The sequence below is a fragment of the Heterodontus francisci genome, chromosome 16, assembly GCF_036365525.1.
Source record: "Heterodontus francisci isolate sHetFra1 chromosome 16, sHetFra1.hap1, whole genome shotgun sequence".
NCBI lineage: Eukaryota > Metazoa > Chordata > Chondrichthyes > Heterodontiformes > Heterodontidae > Heterodontus > Heterodontus francisci.
In genome coordinates this window covers 96,299,203-96,320,272 of record NC_090386.1, presented here as the reverse complement: position 1 = coordinate 96,320,272, position 21,070 = coordinate 96,299,203, and the positions used below count along the sequence as shown (strand labels likewise).

At 45.9% G+C, this 21,070-nt stretch overlaps 1 protein-coding gene across 2 annotated transcripts in view; it reads right to left on the bottom strand.

Moving 5' to 3' along the window:
* Nucleotides 1-899: 899 nt before the first annotated feature.
* The window catches only part of rims4 (regulating synaptic membrane exocytosis 4), a 108,599-nt gene continuing 88,428 nt past the window's right edge, over nucleotides 900-21,070 (bottom strand). For both annotated transcript variants that reach the window (XM_068048875.1, XM_068048876.1), the window contains 4 exons: nucleotides 16,097-16,209; nucleotides 9,161-9,262; nucleotides 5,874-6,013; nucleotides 900-1,118 (listed from right to left, as the gene is read on the bottom strand). In XM_068048875.1, coding sequence (XP_067904976.1) covers nucleotides 900-1,118; nucleotides 5,874-6,013; nucleotides 9,161-9,262; nucleotides 16,097-16,209 — 574 coding nt within the window. The remainder of the gene's footprint in view (nucleotides 1,119-5,873; nucleotides 6,014-9,160; nucleotides 9,263-16,096; nucleotides 16,210-21,070) is intronic.

Here is a 21,070-nt window from a genome sequence, read left to right as displayed (position 1 = left end):
AATAATCTCCTGTTCTTAATTCACATCCGTTAAACCGATCCTCACTCTTGATCGACATTCAAGGTTGACACAACATTTCCCATCTTTCAAGACAATTATTGACAAAAAAAGGTCTGCCATTCTGTTGTTTTTTTAAACCAGTGCGTTAAGTGGTGAAAGAGATTAAAGTAGCACTGAAAACTACATTTTATTTATTTGTGTAAACTCTAATGATAGCAAGTTGTCAAGTTGTATATGCTAGAATCATGTTGTGAGATAACTAAAGTGCAATGCAAAGGCAATGGAACGGTTACGAAGAACTATCCGTGGAAGCTGCTTTTCCAGTTCTCAGGAATGATAGATTTTCTCTGGAACTAAAGAACTAAGATGTGTCACCAACTGCTTCCAGTGTTCATTGATGTGTGGAGCTCACATTCAGGCTCGAGATTTTTAAGACGACCTTGCGGTTTTGATGTAAGTGGTCAAATCACATTGCTTGTGTTCTAGAGAGGTTGGCTGTTCAAATAATAATGGTTTTAACGAATGCTTTGGAAATGTGCTGGTTCACAGAATGAACCTCTAAGAAATGGTAAAAAGAAAATCAACTGGCACATTGACAAGGTGGTGAGGTCATAGAAGTCTATAAAAAAAACTGAGCATGGTTTTAGACAATTGCCACATGAAACAATGCAATTATAACCCGCCCTCACAGGGACGGTGTCAATCACGGAGGTGTAAATTACCTCCTCCCCTCTTTGACGCCATTGCCAGTCGCTCGATTATCCTTTTGCCGAAAGAGGCTCCAGGGGGAACGACCGAGTCAAACATGCATCGCGTGGAAGGACACCCCCTCCCTTCAAGGGGCTCTCACAGCCCGTACACCCAGCAATAAATAAAGACTGAGAAAGGTTTCGCTGTCGTTATGATCGGTCACAGCAGGGTCCGACGGTGCTCTCCAGGGAGAGCTGTGAGGCGTTACGCAACAGTGGGGCCATAGGCGGGTCCACCATGGAGCAGGTGGGGAAGAGCTTGTACCATCCAGTCGCTGTACTCGAGAGATCCAACTCTTCCAGCAGTACCTGGGCCACGCCCATGAAGTACTTGCGATCCATTCTGCCATAATTACCCCACACAATAACCTTCCAGGGTAGAGAGAAAGGAAGAAAGTCAATTGCACTGGTGAATTTTAATCATGCAATCATTGTAAACATACTTTTTTATTTTAATATGTATGGTGGGTGGTAGAAATTGCTTCTCGTTGTGCCCAGTTTCCAGACAGGGACAAAAGGCGATCAATTCCGAAGGCCCCAAGGCCATTTTGTTTGCGATCGTTTTGCAGCCACCCTCACCATTTCCCCATAATAAGCCTGTAATTTTTTTTTCTCCTTCAAGTATTTAATCCGATTCCCTTTTGAAAGCTTCTATTGTATCTGTATCCACAGGAGCCAGAGATTAACAAAGCAAAGTGTCAGCAAGAAAATAAACCACCTCAAAAATAAGGAACTTGCATTTCTATAGTGCCTTTTACCACCAATGGAGTGCTTTTGAAGTGCTGTCACTGTTTTAATATAGGGAAAGCAGCAGCCCTGGGGAGCTGCCTGCCATCCACTGAGAAAGGGAAAACTTCCAAGGCACTCTGAAACGCATGGAGAGTTGGCATTCCCCAATGGCAATGATCTAAGATATGACAGCCATAAAGTCTAAAGTAACAAAGGTGGATCAGACTCCAAAACATAACATTGCCAAAATGGTCTTTCTTCATTCTTGAAGTCACTTAAGACATGTTTCAATAATAAAATATCTATTTACTAAAAAAGGAGTTCTACGTTATATTCAATACAAAAATTCATCAATCTCAGAAATTAAATGATGAATTGAGTTGACATCTACTGCTTTTTGTGGGAGAGAGTTTCAAACTTTTACTACCCTTTGTGTAAAGAGGTGTTTCCTAACTTCTCTCCTGACTGGTCCGGCTCTGATTTTAAGGTTATGTCTCTTTGTCCCACACCCACACCACCCCACCCCCCCCCACCCGACCACGACCCCCACCATCGGAAATAGTTTCTATCAATTCCTTTCAAGATCTTAGAAACCTCAATCGAATCACTCTTTAAGCTTCAATATTCCAGGGAATACAAGCCTAGTTTGTGTAATCTAAACTCTCGAGCACTGGTAACGTTCTGGTGAAATTGTGCTGAAAAATCACACTTTAATTATTTTTAAGCTACTGGATTTATTCTTAAACCTTTGCAGAATCACCAGTCCTCAGTAAGTAGCCAGACCTCATTGTTTGCTCCTGGTTTAAACTGTTACGGAAATAAAACTGACCCAAGTGAATGTGTAAACAAATTTACAACAGCAATTCTAACATCCATTCCTTGAAGGGACGTCAGTTCAAGGTTATGTTCTGTACACTATTCTGTCCAAGTTAAGCAACACAATCCATCGAATCATAGAATAGTACAGCACAGGAGGAAGCCATTCGGCCCATTGAGTCTGCATCAGCTCTTTGAAAGTGCTATCTAATTAGTCCCACTCCCCCTACTCTTTCCCCGTACCCCTGTAATTTTTTCTTCTTCAAGGATTTATACAATTCCCTTTCAAAAGCTACTATTGAATCTGTATCTACAGAAAGCAGAGAATGATGAAGCAAAATATCACCAAGCAAATAAAATCCATCAGAAATAAGGAATCTGCAATTCTACAACATATATTCCAGTCGTTGAAGTACTTTTGTAAGTGCTGTCACTGTTGTAATGTAGGAAAGGTGGCAGCTAATTTGTGCACAGCAAGCTCCCACAAACAGTAATATGATCATGACCAAATAATCTGTTTTAGTTAGTTGGTTGAGGGATAAATATTGGCAGTGCCATGGGATCTTTTATATCCACCTGAGCAGGCAGATGGGGCCTTGACTTAACATTTCATCTGAAAAAAACAGCACCTCTGACAGTGCAGAACCCCCTCAGAACTAGCACTGGGGAGGGGGGGGGGGGGGGGGGGGTGTCAGCCTGGATTTTGTACTCAAGTCTCCGGAGTGTGGATTGATCTCACAAATTTAAATGTTTATCCAGTGAAATCAATGCAAGCAGTGAGCACAGAGGATCTAACTTAATCCTCTAAGAATCTGATTCATCAGGAAAGATGTCCCAGGAGTTGCCTGTACTCAGCTTTTACGGGTGTGCTTGCACTGTGGGAAACACTTTAAAACTTTATCATGGGCTCTAAATATTTAAATGATGTGTGGCGGGTTGGGGTTGGGGGATATGGCCTCACTATTTGTCTGTCAATTGATGACGTGAGGATATTTGTCCAATTCTCTGACCCACATTGTTTGCACGGGTGGGTCCTTGGAAAGCCTGGGTTCCTCAGTCAAAACCACCTGCCTCTTTGACCAAACCTTTCGTCACCTGTTCCTAATATCTCCTTCTTTGACTCGGTGTCCGATTTACGCTGCTGAGAAGCACTCCAGGGCATTTTACTATGTTTAAGGTGCTATATAAATGCGAGTTATTGAAGTCACTTGTCAAACTAGCTGTGGAAAATGTAGCAGAAGTTACATGGCCTCTCAAGAATGCAAAGGTCACCTGTGAGTGGGGATTTAAAGCCCACACTCAGAGCTTTGCAAAGCTACGTACAGCTCCTTAATTGCTAACACATCTATAATAGCAGATATAATTAACAATTAAACAAAGGTCTCTTGCAAACAGAGGAATGATCACTGACCCTTCCTCACACACAGATATAATCAAGTGAAGCAGGGTGCAATGTAGTCATTTGCAAAATTTGTTCACTGCGGGACTGATATCAGGGGACAAAATAACGGTAACTAGATTATCCATGAGGAATTCTTTAAACAAAGGACAATGGAATTCTGGGGTCTTCAGGGAACAGCATTGGCCCTTGTGGTCAACAGGCAATGCGTAGAATCAGTCACCACCATTATCCTGTCCCAAATCCCATGGATGGGGTCATTTAAATCAGGGTGGATATACAATGGGAGTTGCAGGAGGTCTGGGCTGTCCCGAGGGAGTGATGGACTCTCCAATGAGATCAAGGAATCAAAGACTTCCCAACCTCTTTTCTGCAATTCCCGGGATAATGCTTCCGTAATTGTAACAGCAATCAGTTAATTGCATTTTGAATTTAGAATCATTAAGGCCATATCCGGTCAGAAACAACAGCAACTTGTGTTTATATATAACACCTTTAACACAGCAAAATGTCCTAAAGTGCTTCACAGGCACAATTATCAGGCAAACTTTAGTGCCGGAGCCACATTCACACTCACAAATATACACACACGCTCACACACACTCTCTCACATACTCAACATACACACACACCCACACACACACTCACAAACATACACACGCACTCACACACACTCAACATACACACTCACACATACTCACACACACACACATCACACACACACACTCTCTCACATACTCAACATACACACTCACACACACCCACACACACACTCACAAACATACACACGCACTCACACACACTCAACATACACACTCACACATACTCACACACACACACTCACACATACTCACACACACGCACATCACACTCACACACACACACTCTCTCACATACTCAACATACACACACACACATACACACACACACTCTCTCACATACTCACACACACACATCACACTCACACACACACACTCTCTCACATACTCAACATACACACACACACACACACTCTCTCACATACTCAACATACACACACACACACACTCTCTCTCACATACTCACACACACACACTCTCTCACATACTCAACATACACACACACCCACACACACACTCACAAACATACACACATACTCACACACACACATCACACTCACACACACACACTCTCTCACATACTCAACATACACACACACACACACTCTCTCACATACTCAACATACACACATCACACTCACACACATACACTCTCTCACATACTCAACATACACACACACCCACAAACATACACACATACTCACACACACACACACATCACACACACACACTCTTTCACATGCTCAACATACACACATCACACTCACACACATACACTCTCTCACATACTCAACATACACACACACCCACACACACACTCACAAACATACACACACACTCTCTCACATACTCAACATACACACACACCCACACACACACTCACAAACATACACACATACTCACACACACACATCACACTCACACACACACACTCTCTCACATACTCAACATACACACTCACACATACACATACACACACACTCTCTCACATACTCAACATACACACATCACACTCACACACACACACTCTCTCACATACTCAACACACACACATCACACTCACACACACACACTCTCTCACATACTCAACATACACACATCACACTCACACACACACACTCTCTCACATACTCAACATACACACATCACACTCACACACACTCACAAACATACACACACACTCTCTCACATACTCAACATACACACTCACACATACACACACACACACACATCACAAATATATACACGCACTCAAACATACACAGTCACACACACATCACACATACACACACACTCACAAACTCACTCACACACAAACATTCACATGTTCACATGCATACTCACACAGACACACACTCGCGCATACTCACACAATCACACTTCCACAATCGCACACTCACTTACACACACATGTGGATGAAGCCTGCAACACTGTGAAGTTTGTACCCAGTTGATCTGTGCACTGTCCATTTGCTCACCCAGTCCTGCGACCTGTGACCTCTGAGTGTGACAGCCCTGCCCACTCTGTCCCTTCATTTACACATTGTCACCTTAAGACTCTCAATCCTGCTCCGTACTGACCTGCAGGATCTTTCCCTGTGGATTCTCAGTGAAGACCAAGATCTGCTGATACAGGGGGTCCAGAGATTTCCGGGCCATCTTTGTTTTCTTTTTTGCAACACAAGTTCCGTTCTCCAACAGGTAGAGTTTAATATAAGCAGCTGAAATAGGGGGAAAGAAACAGATTATACACCAAGAGCATAAAATTTACTCCATCCTGTAAAAAATTCTCCTTTGTCCGTGAGTGGAGTGATAAGAAGAGCAGAGACTCACCAGGAAAAACAAGTAACAATTTGTAGTATTTTGCAGCATTGAGAACCTCAGTCTGGGCAAGACTGGGGCGACCATTAATCCTCAAAGGGACTCACACAGCTGTTGGTTCCATTGTGGATTTTAAAGGCATAAAAGAGTCAATTCAATTCCACCCCAAAAAACTACCTCCCCCAGATTGAGGGAGGGGCAAACGACAAATTCAGGGAGTCAAGTGGATAGTCAGGGGTGGAGTTTTTTTATATTCATTCATGGGATGTGGGTGTAACTGGCCAGGCCAGCATTTATTGCCCATCCCTAATTGCCCTCGAGAAGGTGGTGGTGAGCTGCCTTCTTGAACCGCTGCAGTCCATTTGGGGTAGGTACACCCACAGTGCTGTTAGGAAGGGAGTTCCAGGATTTTGACCCAGTGACAGTGAAGGAACGGCGATATAGTTCCAAGTAAGGATGGTGTGTGACTTGGAGGGGAACTTGCAGGTGGTGGTGTTCCCATGCATCTGCTGCCCTTGTCCTTCTAGTTGGTAGAGGTCGCGGGTTTGGAAGGTGCTGTCGAAGGAGCCTTGGTGAGTTGCTGTAGTGCATCTTGTAGATGGTACACACTGCTGCCACTGTGCGTCCGTGGTGAAGGGAGTGAATGTTTGTAGATGGGGTGCCAATCAAGCGGGCTGCTTTGTCCTGGATGGTGTCGAGCTTCTTGAGTGTTGTTGGAGCTGCACCCATCCAGGCAAGTGGAAAGTATTCCATCACACTCCTGACTTGTACCTTGTAGATGGTGGACAGGCTTTGGGGAGACAGGAGATGAATTACTCGCCACAGAATTCCCAGCCTCTGACCTGCTGTTGTAGCCACAGTATTTATGTGGCTGGTCCAGTTCAGTTTCTGGTCAATGTAACCCCCAGGATGTTCATAGTGGGGAATTCAGAAATTGCAATGCCTTTGAACATAAGGGGAGATGGTTAGATTCCCTCTTTTTTGAGGTGGTCATTGCCTGGCACTTGTGTGGTGCAAATGTTACTTGCCACTTGTCAGCCCAAGCCTGGATGGTTGAGGGGGAGTGGTTGGTCGAGGGGGAAGTGGATGGTCGAGCAGGGAGTGGATGGTTGAGGGGGGAAGTGGATGGTCGAGGGGGAAGTGGATGGTCGAGGGGGGAGTGGATGGTTGAGGGGGAAGTGGATGGTCGAGGGGGAAGTGGATGGTTGAGCAGGGAGTGGATGGTCGAGGGGGAAGTGGATGGTCGAGGGGGAAGTGGATGGTCGAGGTGGAAGTGGATGGTCGAGGGGGAAGTGGATGGTCGAGGGGGAAGTGGATGGTTGAGGGGGAAGTGGATAGTCGAGGGGGAGTGGATGGTCGAGGGGGAAGTGGATAGTCAAGGGGGAAGTGGATGGTCGAGGGGGAAGTGGATGGTCGAGGGGGAAGTGGATGGTCGAGGGGGAAGTGGATGGTTGAGGGGGAAGTGGATGGTTGGGGGGGAAGTGGATGGTCGAGGGGGGAGTGGATGGTTGAGGGGGAAGTGGATGGTTGAGGGGGAAGTGGATGGTCGAGCAGGGAGTGGATGGTTGAGGGGAGAGTGGATAGTCGAGGGGGAGTGGATGGTCGAGGGGGAAGTGGATGGTCGAGGGGGAAGTGGATAGTCGAGGGGGAGTGGATGGTCGAGGGGGAAGTGGATGGTCGAGGGGGAAGTGGATGGTCGAGGGGGAGTGGATGGTCGAGGGGGAAGTGGATGGTCGAGGGGGAAGTGGATGGTCGAGGGGGAAGTGGGTCGAGGGGGAAGTGGATGGTCGAGGGGGAAGTGGATGGTCGAGGGGGGAGTGGATGGTTGAGGGGGGTGGATGGTTGGGGGGGAAGTGGATGGTCGAGGGGGAAGTGGATGGTTGAGGGGGAAGTGGATGGTCGAGGGGGAAGTGGATAGTCGAGGGGGAAGTGGATGGTCGAGGGGGGAGTGGATGGTCGAGGGGGGAGTGGATGGTCGAGGGGGGAGTGGATGGTCGAGGTGGAAGTGGATAGTCGAGGGGGAAGTGGATGGTCGAGGGGGAAGTGGATGGTCGAGGGGGAAGTGGATGGTTGAGGGGGAAGTGGATGGTCGAGGGGGAAGTGGATGGTCGAGGGGGAAGTGGATGGTTGAGGGCGAAGTGGATGGTCGAGGGGGGAGTGGATGGTCGAGGGGGAAGTGGATAGTCGAGGGGGAGTGGATGGTTGAGGGGGAAGTGGATGGTTGAGGGGGAATTGGATGGTCGAGGGGGGAGTGGATGGTCGAGGGGGAAGTGGTTAGTCGAGGGGGAGTGGATGGTTGAGGGGGAAGTGGATAGTCGAGGGGGAGTGGATGGTTGAGGGGGAAGTGGATGGTTGAGGGGGAAGTGATTGGTTGGGGGGGAAGTGGATGGTCGGGGGGGAAGTGGATGGTTGGGGGGGGAGTGGATGGTCGAGGGGGGAGTGGATGGTCGAGGGGGAAGTGGATGGTCGAGGGGGAAGTGGATAGTCGAGGGGGAAGTGGATGGTTGAGGGGGAAGTGGATGGTCGAGGGGGAAGTGGATAGTCGAGGGGGGAGTGGATGGTCGAGGGGGAGTGGATGGTCGAGGGGGAAGTGGATGGTTGGGGGGGAAGTGGATGGTTGAGGGGGAAGTGGATGGTTGAGGGGGAAGTGGATGGTCGAGGGGGGAGTGGATGGTTGAGGAGGGAAGTGGATGGTTGGGGGGGAAGTGGATGGTTGAGGGGGAAGTGGATGGTTGGGGGGGAAGTGGATGGTCGAGGGGGAAGTGGATGGTCGAGGGGGGAGTGGATGGTCGAGGGGGGAGTGGATGGTTGAGGGGGGAAGTGGATGGTTGGGGGGGAAGTGGATGGTTGAGGGGGAAGTGGATGGTTGGGGGGGAAGTGGATGGTCGAGGGGGAAGTGGATGGTCGAGGGGGGAGTGGATGGTCGAGGGGGGAGTGGATGGTTGGGGGGGTGAAAGTATGACTAAGGTTGGAGGTGGGGAGGGGTCGGTAAAATAGGGGGTAGCCACATCAAGATGGCTCTGCAATGCATTCCCACTGCTAATTACCTGGCAGAGACTTTGTGCCTGATTTCGGGGTGAGTCCACGGGCTTGAATCACCTCCACCTCAAGCTGCCCGTTCCTCTCCAAAATTCCAATTTCCACATCACCTGTCAATCAAATTAGAGCAAAAAAATCTCTGGAATGTTAGTTGATCAGCCCTGCATAACCTGAAGCTTCCCAAGTTGGCAGAATGCGGTTAGGATGGCAGGAAAGGAGAGAAAGACCTGCCTTTCTACAGAATCAATATACTGTGCATGCTGGAATTCTGAAATAAAAATCAGGAAATGCTCAGCAGATCAGGCAGCATCTGTGGAGAGAGAAACAGAGTTAATGGGCTGGATTTTCCCGGGGGCGCCAGGACCCAACATTGGGGCCAAATGGGGTCCCAAGCCCACACTTGCCAGGAGGGAGACCGGCTCAGCATTCACCAGGGTGGCGGCTTCTTTAGTAGGGCACCTTCATGCGCACTGTTCTATTAAAGAGGTAGCTGAGGCTGGAGACCCAATCAGAGGGCCTGCAGTTCTGGAGCCTTGGCAGCCCCACTGCGAGAGGTCAGCGCTGCTGAGACAGGTCGTTGACCGAGAGGGTGCCTCAAAATGAAGACACCTCATTAGCCTGCACAGTGGCGATCATATATCCAGGATCTAGACTGGTAGGACCAACGGGCTCCGATGGAGCAGTATTGGTCACAATTGTGGCCTTTCCTACCTGGGCCCCCTTCTAGATGGAGCCTCTGGCCTCAATGGCCCACCAGCCTCCTGCTGTCAGGCTACCTCTGTTCAGCTGGTGGCCTTCGCACATGGCGGGGGAGGGGGTCACTCTGCCAATGGCAAAATCCCAACACTTCCACAAAATCATCTCTAATTGAGCATAATTGGCTGCCCGCCTCTGTGGAGTGGAGTGGGCAGCCAATCCTCTTCCCAGCCCACTATTAGGAAATATCCCTGGTAGCGGGAATGCATCAGGGAGACATGGCCCTCCCATCTTCCCAGCCCCCACCTCCAAACACACCATCACAGGGCTGGAAAAATTCAGCTCAACGTTTCAGTTATCTCTGTCCCTCTCTCCATTGTTGCTGCCAGGCCTGCTGAGTATTTCCAGCACTTTCTGTTTCTACTGCATTCATATAGCACCTTTCATGACCCAGGATGTCCCAAAGCACTTTACAGCCAAAGAAGTACTTTTTCAAATGTACTCACAGCTGTAATGTAAGAAATATGGCAGCTAATTTGTGCACAGCAAGCTCCCACAAACAGCAATGTGATAATGACCAGATAGTCTTTTTGAGTGATGTTGGTTTCGGGATAAATATTGGACAGCACACTGGCAAAAATTCCCCTGCTCTTTTTCCAATCGTGCTGTGGGATCTTTTACATCCACTTAAAGGTGCAGTTGGGTCCTTGATTTAACATTTCATCCAAAAGGCAACACTTCCAACTGTGCTCAACCCTGTACTGGGTGCATCAGCCAAGATTCTGAAGCTGGAGTCTCCAGAAAGCTACCTGACCTTATGAGTCAGAGGAGAGATCATTACCCACTGAGAGAAAACTTCAAAAATTAAGTTTTCTTTCTCTGTTCAGTCACATAACTCTTGGTGAGTCAAACACATGCTCAGTATATTTTTGGATGTAGAGTTGTGTGAGTTTTAAAGCTGTGATTTAATTAGGGGCCCAAATCACCTCACGAGGCATGGGACTAAAATCGGATTGTTACTGATAGCACCTAACTCCTGAGATTCAATTACTGACTGCTGACCATCTGTTATTATGAGATTGACAACTTTCTCATGAAGCGTTAATGTTATATTAATTGAAACCTGGGAATCGGGTGAATAAGTGTCAGCTGGTTGGCCTGCAATTACAGTGGGGGGTTATTACTGCGTTCTGAACACCACTATGAGGAATTGTTTGCAGGAGCTTGATTATTCTCAATTATTCACAAGAATCATTTCAATTCTTAAGAGTTTATTCAATAGTTTGAAGGAAATGGGAATATAGAATATTGGAGCAGGGCAGGTACATGGGATTAGGATGTTGATCATGTGGAAAATAAACACCAACAGTGACTGGTTGGCAAATGGTCCTTTTCCATGTTGTAACTTCCATGTAATTCAGTAACTTTGGTGAATAATTTTCTTCGTGATTCAGAACAAAGTGATACACTGACACCATGTGGTAGAAAAGCAGAATTGAGGCTGCATCAGAGACGGGAGGGCGATCCAACAGGGGGAGCCGACAGCAGTACTGAAAAACAGGCAACTTCTTTTAAAGAATCTTTAAAGAATCTCTGCTACTCAGTGCCTCAAGCATTATCGGTCTATAAAGGTGACCTGAAAGAGGTCTTGTAAGAGAATTAGATGGCTGTATTGGGTCCCTGTTGAGGGATATTTCCAGTTTAACTGATTAGGAAGCAACAGGGGACATGGGTTTAAACTGTGGTATAGACTGAATGTTGAGTAGCTCCTCTTATCGCAAGGAGTAGTGAGCGTCTGCAATATGTTCCTGGCTGGTGTGCTGAGTGCTGATCTCTGCCTTCAGGAGGGACCTAGACCAGTTCCTGACTGGGACAGAGCTATAGACGGCAAATGGCTGTACAGATATCACTTGGTCCCTGGGATCTCCTGGACTAGTTTTGATCATCTGAGGGGGTTGGAATGGAATTTTCCAGAGTATTTTTTCCCTTGTTCGCTTTTTTTTGCCGCTCCTGAGAGATCACACGGCTGTGGGGGAAGGGGAAGGCAACGGAAAGACTTGCATGTAAGGAACAGAAGCCCTTTATTGACACAATTTTCAAGCTGGGCATTCAACCAGAATGCTTTGGGAAGCTGCGAACAGTGTTGATGGTGGAAAAGCTTGTGATAAAATTAAATCCTGCAGATCTTATGCAAAGCAGCAAAATCAGATGGTGCAATCAAGAAAGAACAAAGTGAATGTGTAGCTAAAGAAGACGCCTGGGTAAACAATAAGGAATTAAGCCTGGATGAGATAACACAGAACTCAACTGGGCCTCTTCAATAAACAATCCTTATCAGATAGTTTGTCAGCTAATGGTTGAGATTTGCAGAACTGTCCAGCCAATCAGCTGTTACTGTGGTCTTCATATGATGGAAATCTTAAGTAAGATGGACAATGTCAGGCTGGTTTTAACTTTAAGTTTTAAACAAAGAATGAGATATATTATTGGTCATCATGATCTAAGACTATCATCGATAGGTCAATGAGGCCTTGGCGATGTAACATCCTGTCCACTATTGAAAGGAATAGATATAAAAGAAGCTGATGATGATCATTACTGCAGTCAAGGGAACCGATGATTGGAAGGAGAGCTGCAATCAAAAGGAGATGACCACTTCACAGTGACTGCATGACCATTTACTTCGAACATATTTGGTCTTTGCATTGCTGGACCGCGAACAACAGATGCCCCTCTACATTGCTTTCATTGATCTCACCAAAGCCTTTGACCTCGTCAGCAGACGTGGTCTCTTCAGACTACTAGAAAAGATTGGATGTCCACCAAAGCTACTAAGTATCGTCACCTCATTCCATGACAATATGAAAGGCACAATTCAACATAGCGGCACCTCATCAGACCCCTTTCCTATCCTGAGTGGCGTGAAACAGGGCTGTGTTCTCGCACCCACACTTTTTGGGATTTTTTTCTCCCTGCTGCTCTCACATGCGTTCAAGTCTTCAGAAGAAGGAATTTTCCTCCACACAAGATCAGGGGGCAGGTTGTTCAACCTTGCCCGTCTAAGAGCGAAGTCCAAAGTACGGAAAGTCCTCATCAGGGAACTCCTCTTTGCTGACGATGCTGCTTTAACATCTCACACTGAAGAGTGCCTGCAGAGTCTCAACAACAGGTTTGCGGCTGCCTGCAACGAATTTGGCCTAAACATCAGCCTCAAGAAAACGAACATCATGGGACAGGACGTCAGAAATGCTCCATCCATCAATATTGGCGACCACGCTCTGGAAGTGGTTCAAGAGTTCACCTACCTAGGCTCAACTATCACCAGTAACCTGTCCCTAGATGCAGAAATCAACAAGCGGATGGGAAAGGCTTCCACTGCTATGTCCAGACTGGCCAAGAGGGTGTGGGAAAATGGCGCACTGACACGGAACACAAAAGTCCGAGTGTATCAAGCCTGTGTCCTCAGTACCTTGCTCTATGGCAGCGAGGCCTGGACAACGTACGTCAGCCAAGAGTGACATCTCAATTCATTCCATCTTCGCTGCCTCCGGAGAATACTTGGCATCAGGTGGCAGGACCGTATCTCCAACACAGAAGTCCTCGAGATGGCCAACATCCCCAGCTTATACACACTAATGAGTCAGCGGCGCTTGAGATGGCTTGGCCATGTGAGCCGCATGGAAGATGGCAGGATCCCCAAAGACACATTGTACAGCGAGCTCGCCACTGGTATCAGACCCACCGGCCGTCCATGTCGCCGCTTTAAAGACGTCTGCAAACGCGACATGAAGTCCTGTGACATCGATCACAAGTTGTGGGAGTCAGTTGCCAGTGTTCGCCAGAGCTGGCGGGCAGCCATAAAGACGGGACTAAAGCGTGGCGAGTCGAAGAGACTTAGCAGTTGGCAGGAAAAAAGTCAGAAGCGCAAGGGGAGAGCCAACTGTGTAACAGCCCCGACAAACAAATTTCTCTGCAGCACCTGTGGAAGAGTCTGTCACTCCAGAATTGGCCTTTATAGCCACTCCAGGCGCTGCTTCACAAACCACTGACCACCTCCAGGCACTTATCCATTGTCTCTCGAGATAAGGAGGCCAAAGAAGAAGAATTGCTGGAACATCTTTATTGTTAAGAGGAAAGTAAGAAGGGAATTGTGTTGCCATTTAAATATATCAGCACTTTTTTCTCTTTCTTCTTTTCCTTTAATAAATGACCCCATTTAACTGAAGGGCTATTGGGTGAGTCATTAATTATTTCCCTTGTAATTTGTGGGTCAAAATGAACTACAAGCTTGAGAATAGGACAGCAAGTCTTACAGCATTTATAGAGCACTTTTCACGCCCATCGAAGGTCCCAAAGCACTTTACAGCCAATGAAGTATTTTTGAAATGCAGTCACCGTTGTAATGTATGAAATGCCGTAGCCAATTTTCACACAGCAAGATCCCACAGACAGTAATGTGATGATGATCAGATGATCTGTTTTTGTGCTGTTGATTGAGGGATAAATATTGGCCAGGACACAGGGGAGAACTCCCCTGCTCGCCTTCAAAATAGCACCTTGGGATCTTTTATAGTCACCTGAGGGAGCAGATAGGGCATCTATTTAACATCTCCTCCAAAGGACAGTGCAGCACTCCCTCAGTACTGACCCTCCGAAAGTGCAGCACTCCCTCAGTAGTGCAGTAACCTTGACTTCTGTGCTAAGGTTCGAGAGTCAGACTTGAACCCACAACCTTTTGATGTGTTACTAACTGAGCCATGGTTGGCAGTTGAACTATTAATTGGAAGTGTCAATGTTGCAGCCATCATGAGATGTGGGGCAGTCTCAATGGACCAGCTACACTTTATTTGCCTGCGAATGTCGACTGTTCACTGAAGTAAGCAGCAAAGTTTCCATCACCTTGAGATAGCAGTAACTGCAGCAAAACGTTCCTAAATATGTAAAATACATCTCCCCGGCTATTTCACTGAGATTAATGCAGTTTAGTTAAAAAGTTCATCTTTTACAACTGGCGAAGTAAATGTAGTGTGGTGTTTTCGAGATGAATATATCTCAATAGGTCTGGAATTGGGGATGGAATAAAATAATCATTGTGGAAAGGAGAATGAAACCAGCTGCAAATAAGGAATGTATTTCACATTTTAATTCATTTTATGAGAATATGTCACCAAAACCAGACCATAGGTGGAATAAACTCAAGAAGGATTCCGAAAGTACCCCACTGTTACTGAAACCATCAGTGTTAATAACTTTGTTCAAATAGCAGAGAAGAATATCAATAAACATATTTACACATTTATCACGGCAATTAATTGTGCAATTTCAACCTAAACGTCTGTGATTCTCGATAATATACACAGGGGCTGTGATTCTCTGCAACATAAACATATTAAAGCATATATTATCCCAAAGCTTCTGGGATCTTGCTGTGCACATTTAACAGCTGTGATTTTCCATAGTACAACATTTCAAAAGCAGTTTTTTGGCCATAAAGCACCTTGGGACATCCTTGCTACAGAAATGCAAATTGTTTTTTTCTTTCTTTCTGTATGGGAAGGGTTTTGACAGAATTCAACCTCATTCTTTATCTCTCACATTCTGTCTTGCCAATGTTTACTGGTCTGTCACTTTCTCACTTTTGCTGTCTCACTCTCTGCCTCTTTAACTCTCACTGATTTTCTCTCACGCTCTCAAACACATTAGCCCACCCGCCATGATATGCGCTAGTGGGTCGAGGGGGTTCATATTTTAAAATCGGGGGCACGCCCTCAACCCGCCATATAAAAACCTGCTGCCATTCTTATAAGAACATAATAACTTAAGAACGAGGAGCAGGAGTAGGCAATTCAGCCCCTCGATCCTGCTCCGCCATTCAATACGATCATGGCTGATCTCATCTCGGCCTCAACTCCACTTTCCTGCCCGTTCTCCATGGCGGTGGGTTACGTGATGTGTATGTGCCCTGCAGGGAGGCAGGGCAAGTCACTGTCATATTTAAACCAGGCTCCCAGGGTGAAGATAGGAGCCTGATTTGAGTTGAACAATTGCGGCCAGGCTTCTCTGGGCCCGGAAGACTCGTCAGTGTAAAGGAAGTGGGAGCTGCCGGTTCCAGCAGGTTTAGTGGCTCTTACAATTCTCCTTGTAAATCAGGAGGACCATATTCTCTCAGTATCTTTCACACATGGCGCGCAAAAGCTCATAGGGTTGATACTTAAGTTCTAACTAACAAGGTACCAAGAGTGTCTTACCCATCGATGGTGTGGCCAGAGTTTGACGACCCACAAACTGTGCAGGACCCATTCCATCCAGGAAATCCCTGAACAGCCCATCAGATGCCAGGCAAACGCCACTGTAGTTCAAGCTGAAGAGAGAAGAACTGTCCAGTTATTGGTAAGACAATTTAAATCTAACAAAACAAATACCAACATACGAATTAGGAGGAGAAGTAGGCCATTCAGCCCCTCCTGTCTGCTCCACCATTCAATAAGATCATGGCTGATCTGTTTGTGTTTCGAATTCCACACTCCCATCTACCCCCGATTATCTTTGATTTCCTTGCCTAACAAGAATCTATCTACCTCCACCTTAAAAATATTCAATGACTCCGCCTCCACCACCTTCTGAGGCAGAGAGTTCCAAAGTCGCACAACCCTCTGAGAGAAAAAATTTCTCCTTATCTCTGTCCTAAAAGGGCAACCCCTAATTTTAAAACAGTGCTCCCTAGTTCTAGACTCACCCACAAGAGAAAACATCCTTTCCACATCCATCTTGTCAAGATCGTTCAGGATCTTACAAACTTCAATCAAGTCTCCCCTCACTCTTCTAAACTCCAGTGAAAACAAGCCCAGTCTGTCCAACCTTTCCTCATAAGATAACCCGCTCATTCCAGGTATCAATCTAGTAATCCTCCTCTGAACCACCTCCAACACATTTACATCCTTCCCTAAATAAGGAGACCAAAACTGCACACAGAATTTGAGAGTTGGTCTCACCAATGCCCTGCATAACTGAAGTATAGCATCCTTACTTTTATTTTCTATTCCTCTCGTAATAAAGGATAGCATTCCATTAGCCTTATTTATTACCTGCTGTACCTGCATACTAACTTTCTGTGACTCCTGCATTAGAACACCTAGATCCCTCTGCACTTTGGAATTCTGCAGTCGTTCTCCATTTGAGTAATACTCTGCTTTTTTATTCTTCCTGCCAAAGTGAACAACTTCACATTTTCCCACATTATACTCCATCTGCCAGATTTTTGCCCTTTCACTCAACCTATCTATATCGGTCTGCAATCTCCTTATGCCCTCTTCACAACATACTTTCCTATATGGCTGTAACATAATAATTAAAGCAAAATACTGCGGATACTGGAAATCTGAAATAAAAACAGAAATTGCTGGAAATACTCAGCTGGTCTGGCAGCATCTGTGGACCGGAAACATTGAGCTGTATTTTATAAGCTCGCCACCAATTTCGGCAGCTGCGGGCCACACGCCAAAGAGCCGCCAAGATTCCAAATGCGGCGGCTCATTTAAGTAGCCGGGGCGGGCCACCCCCCCCCCCCCACTCCCCCCACTCCCTGATCATGTGGAAGGGGCAGGCTGTCCGTCCCTGGCAATGGCGTCAGCTGCCTATTGGCAGGCGCTGACGCCATTTTTAAAGGGCTGTTAGCTCTAACGACATATTTAAACATTTAAAGAAAAATTTAATTAAATTAATTAAACACATCTCTTTTGCCCCTCTCCCCCCCATACCAATTAAATTGATTATTTTCCCGTTACCCCCCCCCAAAAAAAACTTACCTTTACCATATGAACTACCCCCCCCAAACTGCACAAACTTTAGACTACATCACTTCCCACCATCCTCTACACCCCTGCCGTTAATTTGACCCCATCCTCTCTGCCCCCGCACTGAGAAACGTACCTCTCCGCCCACCCCCTCCCCGCCAGTGTTGCACCTCATTTCCCCGGATGAGGAGCTGAAGGCGTGGGAGTGCCGACTGCCGGGCCAAAGATCACAGCGGGACACCAGGAGGCGATGTAAGTTTATTTAAATTAATTATTTTAATTGATTTAAATATTCAAATTATGGTCCTGTCGCCCAGTGGCAGGGGAGGCCGCTACGGTGCCTCGCTGTCACCGGGAGGATCAGGCCGGGCCCTGCCGGCATCGAGATCTGTGGCGGGCCTCATCCGGAACCATCTTCAGGCACCCACCCCCCCTCACGGATCCCGACGTCGAGGGCTCCTTAAAATCCAGCCCGTTTCTCTCTCCACAGATGTTGCCAGACCTGCTGAGTATTTCCAGCACTTTCTGTTTTTATTTTTGGCTGCAACATAATCCTTTTATTGTGTTCAACCGAATCCAGACACACGCAACGTCTTTAAGCAGTAGACATACTGAATAGAAGCATAACTTTCATCAATCCTTCCCATCCTGACTCGCTCTACAAATTGTTGAGGAAACCTCAAGATCTTTATAAGACTTTAATCATGTACATAATTTAGATAGTTTGTTATATCCTGATAACTGTTATTGTGAACAAGACCATCAGAAATGAGGTAGCTCTTACAAAAAAACAGACGCCAACTTGTTACCATGGTGCTATATTGTCCACTTCCTATCTCAAGAATGTCTTATTTATCTCATTTCTCAATGTGGTCACAAAAATATGTCAACAGACATGAATCCCTCATCCTGCACTTTCAGAAGCTAAACAGCACAGTCGGTTAAATTGTACCCTAACACATTAAGTGCTAAAGCATCTGGGAATGAACAATTTTATCTCTTTCATTATTTCTAGCTACAATACATATCCATAAAAAGAAAGCAAAAACCAAAATATGTATGTCTACAGAGCCCTGAAGGTAGCAGGACAGGCAAGTAAGGTGGTCAAGAAGACATATGGGATACGTGCCTTTGTTGGCCAAGGTTCAGAGTCTAAGAGCAGCTAGAGTACAGTGTACAATTCTGGTCACTGCATTATGAGAAGGATGTGATCACACTTGAGCGGGTACAGAGGAGATGTTGCCAGGAATGGAGAATTTTAGCTATGAGGAAAGATTGGGTAGGCTGAGGTCTTTTTTGTTTGGAAGAGAGGAGGCTGAGCGAAGATTTAATTGAAGTGAATAAAATTATGAGGGGCCTAGATAGAGATAGGAAGGACCTAATTCCCTTATCAGAGAGGTCAATAACCAGAAGGCATGGATTTAAAGTAATTGGTGGAAAGATGACAGGAGAGTTGGGGAGTAATATTTTCACCCAGAGGGTTGTGGGGGTCTGGAACTCACTGCCTGAAAGGGTAGTAGAGGGAGAAACCCTCATCGCATTAAAAAAAAGCAGTTGGATACGGACTTGAAATGCTGTAACCCACAGGACGACAGACCAAGAGCTGGAAAATGGAGTTAGACTCTTTTTCAGCTGGCACAGACACGATGGGCTGAATGGCCTTCTCCTGTGCCGTAAATCAATCTATGATTCTATGACAACAGCAACTACACTTCAGAAATACTCCATTGTCTGGGAAGCATTTTGGGACATCCTGTGGTCATGAGAAACACTATACATTGAACGTCTAACCACATATTCATGCCATCACTAAGAGCGCCTAGTTACACCTCCATAACATTGCCCTACTTCACCCCATCTCAGCCTATCTGCTGCTGAAACCCTCATTCATGCCTTTGTAACCTCTAGACTTGACTCTTCCAATGCACTCCCACATTCTACCCTCTGTAAACTTGAGGTCATCCAAAACTCTGCTGCCTATGTTTTAACTCGCACCAAGTCCCGTTCACCTATCACTCCTGTGCTCGCTGACCAACATTGACTCCTGGTCAAGCTACATCTTTTTTTAAATTCTCATCCTTGCTTTCAAATCCCTCCATGGCTACACCTCTCCCTATCTCCTCCAGCCCCACAACCCTTCAAGATCTCTGCACTCCTCTAATTCTGGCCTCTTGAGCATCCATTGGCGGCCGTGCCTTCTGTTGCCTGGGCCCCAAGCTCTGGAATTCCCTCCCTAAACCTCTCCACCTCTCTTTCTCCTTTAAGACACAAGCTTTTGGTCACCTGTCCTAATATTCCCTTACGTAGCTCAGTGTCAATTTTTTTTGATAAGCCTCCTGTGAAGCACCTTAGGACATTTAACCAGGAAACCAATTATTAGGGGCAGGTTACATTAATTTTACGCAATCTGACTTTGAAATTGTTATTCAGCAGTATTATAAAACCAATTCCAAACTGGGATTGAGTCATATGTTGTGTCTGATTTATTGTTTTGGCTGAATATTACAGCCTAGAGTGATTGTTAAGAAGCTGCATCAATGGCCCTTTGATTATATGACTCTGTAACAACACTGGACAATACAGCCGTAAACCATGATCACATGTTCACATTCCGGGTCTGTATTGAGTCAGGGTGTCAGTTCAAGGGAGCTTCAACTGGGCTCAGTCTCCCTGGATTAGTTAGAAAAAGGTTAAAATAAAAAGTTGCTGTAGTTTTTAACTATTAATTGCTCTATAGTGCCTCCTTCTGCCAGAAACTGTAGAAGCAATTCCACAAACAGCAGGAAAGGATGGGCTGGGTAGGGGGTTAACAACTGAACTGGAGCAGATCTATTTCCCACTGATTCCCATTTTAATGCACTGGTTAAAATAAAATCAGAAGGGGAAATGGATAAATAAACTGAGTAAATCAATCCTTGAACATGGCACAGGCTTTTAACATGAGCTCACCCCTTTATTTAAAAGCAAAATACTGCGGATGCTGGAAATCTGAAATAAAAGCTGGAAGTGCTGGAAATACTTTCTGTTTTTATCTCTTACCCCTTTACTTGTCCAGTTCACCCTCCCTCTCTCTTGCTGTTTCCTTCCTTCTGCCTCTCTCTTTCACAGACACAGGACAAGGTAATCAAGTTGTTCATAGATTTGCTATATGCATTACTAAATAAACAGTAAGACAAACTACAATTTGTTAGTTGAATGGAGAGATGACACTTTCAGCTGGTGGGAGCTCTCACAATTAGCCAAGGAAAAATGAAAGAATGCAGCTCAAATTTGAAGCCTTCGCCTCCAGAGTGTGCTGTCAGATGCATTTTGACAACATTTATTCATAAGAGATAAATAATTGTTCTAAGTTCTAGGAGGTAATGGGATAGATCACCAATATTGAATAGTCAGTTATCTAAACATGAACAAGTGGAAGAGATCTGTCAG